General features: G+C 39.7%; 1 protein-coding gene across 1 annotated transcript; it reads left to right on the forward strand.

Annotated features, from left to right (window-relative positions):
• Positions 1 to 510: 510 nt before the first annotated feature.
• LOC136543759 (uncharacterized) lies at positions 511 to 1,157 on the forward strand. The gene is made up of 3 exons (XM_066536124.1): positions 511 to 613; positions 677 to 837; positions 894 to 1,157. The coding sequence occupies exons 1-3, from the start codon at positions 511 to 513 to the stop codon at positions 1,155 to 1,157; spliced, it is 528 nt and encodes a 175-aa protein (XP_066392221.1).
• Positions 1,158 to 6,763: the final 5,606 nt, after the last annotated feature.

The following is a 6,763-nucleotide window of genomic DNA, read 5'->3' on the forward strand; positions in this document are numbered from 1 at the left end:
GGTGCTTTCCTATCACTCACACTTCCAGCTACGATAGCTCTCGTGGATAAGATGGCCTCCAACCAAGGTTGGAATGAGGAATGAGTTCATACTAGCAAGAGGGGTGGAGGTATGCATCGACTCAAGGTGGTAGACATACTGTCTGCCAAGATGGACCTGCTGATGAAGAAGTTTGAAGACCGAGCTAATGAGAAGAAAGAAGTCACGCACATTCATGATTCTCGCATGACATGTGAAGAGTGTGGAAACACTAGGCATTCAGGGAACAACTGCCCTGAAACCCATGAGGATGTGAACTTTGTCAACAACAACTACTATCATCCTCAACAAAATCAAGGATGGAACCAGCAACAGAGGACGAACTACCAAGGTAACCTTCAAGGTAACAATTATAATAACTTCAATCATCCACCCTTGAGAGAATTAATTGCTAGCCAATCTAGACTCATGTAAGGATTATCTAAGAAGGTAGCTACCAATGATAAAATTCTAGAAAATATAAGTAATAGGATGGATAGCTTTGCTTCTGCCATTAAGAACCAGCATAGCTTTAATAAAATGATAGAATCACAAATAGCTCAGCTGGCGGTTGTTGTTCCTTCGTTCGATAAAGGTAATATTCTAGGGCAACTAGAAGATCTAGAAACTGCAAATCTTTTTGATATTCACAATGCAGCTTACTACTACATGGAGCCATCGACGGGAAGGTGGATAGATTATACCTTGCCAGAAAAGAAAAGCGATCTAGGGAGACCTGTCATCCCCATCGCCATTGGACCTCATATCTTCCAAGAAGCTGTCTGTGACTTCAGAGCAAGTGCCAACATCATGCCTAAGGTAATTTATGAGAAATCCTAGGAGATCCTTTGTTGTATACAAATATGTGTTTGTAGCTTGCAGATCAGTCACTCTGCTACCCCAAGGGAGTTCTTGAAGATGCCATTATTCGAGTGGGAAAATCATATGTTCCCGTGGACTTTGTGGTTTTGGAAACAGGTGGAGATGAAAGGGCACCCATCATCTTGGGCCGACCTTTCCTAAGAACCACAAAGGCCATCATCTACGCGGACAGTGCCAAGATCTGCTTCACAATCAAGGACAAGAAAGTGAAGTTTTCTTTCAAGAATCATATCCTGCAATCTCTTAGACATTCGTAGATGCTGTACCCATCCAAAGAGACAACAGTGACTAAGAAGAAGAACAACAGAAGAAGAAGGAAGAACAAGGTCAAGCAACCACAAGAAGAACCAGTCAACATGATCAACACACTCAGATCAGAGTACGACCACCTCCTCGCTTCACCATTCCTTGCCAAGAAGGATGATCCTGGTGTACCAATGATCGAGTGTACCATTGGACAAAGAATCTTCCACAAGACCTTCTGCAACATTGGATCGAGTGTCAACATAATGTCCAAGGTAACATATGAATATTTATTTGGTAACGAACCCTTGTACCCTACATATATGCAGTTGCAGATGGCAGACCAATCAATCTGATTCCTAGAATTAATAGCAAAGGATGTTATGGCAAGAATACACGACCACTCTGCCCCTACCGACTTCATGATTTTGGACATGGGAGAAGAAGAAGACGATACACCCATCATCCTAGGAAGACCGTTCCTCAACACCACCAATGCAATCATCTATGTCGGATCTGGACAAGTCCACTTCCAATCCCTAGAGAAAAGGTACGTTGTTATTTCAATAGCTATACTACTTATGAGCAGCCAAAGAAGAACCGCTCTAGGAGGAGACATCGATCATCCCAACATCGAGGGAACCAACCCTTGTGGAATGAATGGGAGGAAGATGAACAACCTGAAGAATTTGTGAAAAAGGAACCTACACTGCCTATGTCAAGCCCACTGGCCAAGCAAGTGTGGAAGGAGAAGGTGATATTATCAGAATCACAAGAGGTGCAACCATCAGGGTCTCCATCACCGAGATCGGATGATGCACCCGAAGAATGAATAAGACTGTAGTAAAGTCCTATATGGAGGACTTAAAAATCCAAACCCTCGCCGTGAGGTAATATCGGTAGATATCCATACTTATTTTTAGTACTGCATGAATTGTTCTTACTTTAGCATTTCTACTTTTCTACATTAGCATTGTATTAGTTAAAAATATATGCATACATCTAGTTATATTTCATTTTTTGCATATAAAGAAAAATAAAAAGTTTTATTACTGCAGATCATCATCGCATAAGAAAAGAAAATAAAAATATTATTGCATCCTTAAGCCCTATGTGAATAATTTTCATGGTATAACAAGCCCAAGGAATATTCACCGTGGTGGCATAAAAATAAAAATATATTATATATACTATGCCTACATATTTTCTTTCTTGCATATTTAAAAAATAGAAAATCCAAAAATATTAGATAGACATCCTATTAAAATTCTACCATTAGAAAATCTATCTAAACCCACAAGAACAAATCTCTGAATGGCTGACCGCTAACCCCTTATCTTAATCAAGCCACGAGTTTGTTCTTGTTGGAGTATTTTGTAGGATGATTCACATGATCAAGAGCTAAGTTCACTCGGTTATCTTCATCTCACTCCACTCATGGATGAGAAGGACATACACCAGACAACCCGCTCTAAGAAAGATCAATCAACATCCAACAATAGACCACGACAACATCTAGCTTGGGGGAGGAGCATCCCTCGTGTATCTAGCTAAGTATTTCCTTCCTTTAGTTTTACTATTAGTAAGTTTGCTTTATATTAGCTAAAGAAATAAAAAGATGCATAACAAAATAAAAATTTATCTTAGCTAGTTATATATATTATAAGGTGTGATCTTAAAACTTGAAAGCAAAATAAAAAGTGTGTTAGTTTTTTTTCTAGTTTGATTTTTCTTAAAAAAAGAAAAGAGATAAATAAAAAAGGGCTCTGATGATAATCTCTTACAATGGAAATGATGAATAGTTGCTCTGTCGTAATTTCTTTCAAGTACCTAGTTTTTAGCCTTGAATTCTCCCGAGTTTTGGATAAGACTGTTTTGATATAAGAATTTACTCTTAACTTGAAACTCGTGGGTAGCATATGCTTGATCTAAGTCTAGATAATTGATGGATATGATATGAGAAAGTCCAAGCTGCTGTTTATCTTGTTCCAAGTGATACTAGAGTTCTAGAGATTTATTTTTTGAAAAATATAAAAATGCTTCATGATGAGTTCCTTGTATGACAAAGCTTGAATTCCTACTAGAGCCATAAATGATATTTAGACTAGGAAAACTTCACTCATATATGCTACTTGCTTTTGTATTGAGTTTAGTCAAGCTTTGTTGACCCTTATGAGAGGTTTGTCATGCTCTTAAAATCAAGATCACGTACACACCACCCACATATGCACTACTTCTACTTTGGGGGTAGGCGCAAAAACATGCTATTCCATCTAGATCCACCCAAAAAAATATGTTACTCCTACACTAGGAGTAAACACCAAAAATATACCCTATAGGATATCCCCAAATAAATGCTCCAAAGTTCTTGTTGCTATCTCTCAAAAGTTTTGTTGCAGAAAAAAGAAGCATGTGGCTATGCAAAAGTTATTAAAAAAGGAAGGAGTATTAAAAAAATAGGACAAGTGTCCAAGATATCTAAAACAATGGGTACTCAGATGTCCGCCTAAAAAAAGGAGAAGAAAGAAAGAGATTAATAAGATAGCCCAGGTTTTCTTTCAAGGTTATGTTTCCAAATTCCAGAAAAAGAGATAAGTTTTCAAGGAGCAAAGTAGATTTAGGTTAGCCACCATATATATACCATACATTCACACACATGCACATCTTGATTTGATTGTATGACTCAACTCTCTTTGGATCCAAGGTTTGACTTTACAATATATGTATTGCAAGTATGCTCTTTCTTGCTTTTTCCACTCCTATGAGCTCTGTATAAGCCTTAGTTGTAGGAAAAGAAAGGCATAACATCATTATTGCCTTGGTGACGATCCATAAATACCATATATATTGAGAGACTTGAGAGTGTCATACAATGGAAGCTCTAAGTTTTATTTTGAAAACTTACAAAAACTCTTAGAATAAGGGTTGAGCAAAGAACTAGAGACATAGTGCTTAACTTGATCATTCTGTCTTTTGATTGCTCAAGACCTAAGTGAAGGCTAAGGAGCCCCATAGTTGAAGGTAATATGGGTAAGTTTGAAAGTCAGATCAGTTCATTCTAATCCGGAGGAGAATTCTTGTTTGAACGCATTGTGTACTTTTAAGGAGTTGCTTCGATATTTTCAAAACTCCTGATCCAATTTTTGATAAGTTTAATTTTGCTAAGGGACTAGCAAAGGTTAAGCTTGGGGGAGTTTATTGAAGGTAGTTAACAACCATTATAAACCATCAAAGAAACATGAATTAGGGCATAAATATGATCACCAACAAAGGTCTCAGGGGTTTAAACTAATAAATTCCATGAGTTTGGTGAATTTGTATTTTCTGCAGGGTTTAACCAGAAAACTATCTAGGTGGACCTACATGTCAGATTTAATTGTACTTATCCACGCATGAAACTGGATACTAGAAGGTTCTAGAGGACACCAGAGGACACCCGCCGAGGTAGAGAGACAGAGGCTAGCTAGGTGGGGCCGACCCCACCTTAGGCCGCCTAGCCCCTAGGGCCCACCTATCGGTCTCCGTGTTGCAATGTCAGTTCTCCACCGCCTCCTAGGTTGCATCTACGCTGTTCCTTAAGTCAGTTTGATCCAAGGGCTCATGTTGGACGCTCTGGCCTATATATAACAACCCCTACCACCCCCTTGAGGCATCAAGTCATTTGAGAAGACATAAACCCTAATCATCCTCAGAGCTCCATATCAATTCTAGGGCATAGCTAGTTAGGTTAGATCTAGAGGGAGGCAAGCAGGCTATGCTTGGATTCCTGATTTTTCGAGAGCATGGTTTGGTATAATCCTTGTATCCCCTCTCTTTTGTATCTCCATTATTTTTATATGCTTGCTACAATTGTTATGACAATATTAGTATTCATCTTATTCATGTTCTTTGTTATAATGTTCATCATCTACTTTGATTATATACGTAGTATAGCTAGTTTATCACTATGTTTATGCATAAGTTCACAAAGCGCTCGCTCCAAAGTACATGGGGTGAGTGGTCGACATTGTGTAAGCGTGGTGCTTATACGTTGTTTACCTACGAATACACCCTATATTTTAGGCCATGTGGTAGATCGCGGATGTGACACTCCCATTGAGTCCTTTGTACTCCACTCCCTAAATATAGGTATACAAGTAGGATCTAGTTATGAAGGAAGACAAGCACTGTTCTTAATCTTCCTTTGTAATATCCCTTATGTGTAGATATAAAGATGATCTTAGCCATGATTACTAGGTGTAATTGCACTAATCAATGTATGTTTTGACTTGTAATTAGGAATGACTTAGGAATTATTCCTCTAATATTCTACCTGACCATGCTAATACCATAGAAAGGAGTACTCTGAGTGATTTATCATTATTGATGATCAATAGTTGTCATATATATATATATATCTTATCCTATGACTTACCCCTATAATGAGTAGAATATTGGTTATGGTTTACTTCTCCATCAATAGTATAAGTTATGAATAGTTGTCCATGCTAGACCTTCCCTGTGGTAAAATATAAATAACGATACCTGGAATACTCCAGGGTGAAGTGCTATAATGGTATAATTATCTATGCGTTTGCAGATTCTTTTTATTCATATATCTTTATATTCTTTCTAGTCACATAAAATGATAAAGAACTACTTAGTATCATTCTAGTAGTGATGCTAGGTAGTACCAACAAGCATCTCTGGCACCATCACTAGGGATGACAACCTAGTAAAGTAATGTTAGGAGATGTAGGTAATTAATAGGTGGCTACTAAAACAAGTGACAAGTTAATAAATACCAACAGCCATCGTCTCTAGGTTCCTCGAGGCGTCATACCAGGAGTAGGTAGTCGCCCTGGGTTATTGTTTGTCTGGTCGCTTCATGGGGCAGAGGGCCATGACCCTGACCATTGGGGTCAGGGCACTCTGGCAGCCTGGGAGGTCTCTAGGTCGAGATCCTTGTCATGGATCCCATCCCATAGTGGGTGGGATCGTACATGCATCCTCTCGGTCTATGTCTAGACGGTGGGTGTTGTACCCGTTGTCGCCATCGTGTGGTCTTGTCTTGTTCGAGCGGCATGGCGCTGGGTCGACATCTGACCAGACCAAGGTGACCACTGTCACATTGGTCCTTGCGGGGTCAACACGGTGTACTTGCCTTAGTCAGAACAGGCATGTCACTCGGGGCTCAAACTTTCCATGTCTCTCTCCAAGAGGTCGTGTATTTGAGCTTCACGTGGCTAATGCTAGAGGAAGAGATCTTGATCGCCCCTAGCCTTAGTGCCTGGCCTGCTCTGCTCTGCTTTTGCTAGGCCTTGGCTTGCTGCTGTGTTGCAGACCATGTGGCCTGCTAACTAATTGGTGCCATGAGACACCCTGGGGTTATGACCTCGATAGTAGCCCCCGAGTGTTTTTGTGATCATGAAATGATCAGGAAAGCACTAATAGACATGTTCATTTGGTGCATGGGCTTGTAGTCGTGGCCTACCTAAGCCTTGTTGCTCGACCCCTTGTGGGCTGACGCATTCAATGTGGCGGGTGGCCATTACAATTTGTCCTATTAGGATGTCCTGTCATTGTGGTACATGACCATCGTACCTTGTCATGTCAGCGGGCTGTGTATTGGGGTTTGTGA

Source organism: Miscanthus floridulus, chromosome 3 (genome assembly GCF_019320115.1).
Source record: "Miscanthus floridulus cultivar M001 chromosome 3, ASM1932011v1, whole genome shotgun sequence".
Lineage (NCBI taxonomy): Eukaryota > Viridiplantae > Streptophyta > Magnoliopsida > Poales > Poaceae > Miscanthus > Miscanthus floridulus.

Excerpts from the sequence above, each read along its gene's own strand:
- LOC136543759 (XM_066536124.1), top strand. The coding sequence starts at position 511 with ATGGATAGCTTTGCTTCTGCCATTAAGAACCAGCATAGCTTTAATAAA. Across the intron at positions 614-676 it reads TGTTCCTTCGTTCGATAAAG|CTTACTACTACATGGAGCCA; the intron begins GTAATATTCTAG and ends TTCACAATGCAG. Across the intron at positions 838-893 it reads GTGCCAACATCATGCCTAAG|CTTGCAGATCAGTCACTCTG; the intron begins GTAATTTATGAG and ends ATGTGTTTGTAG.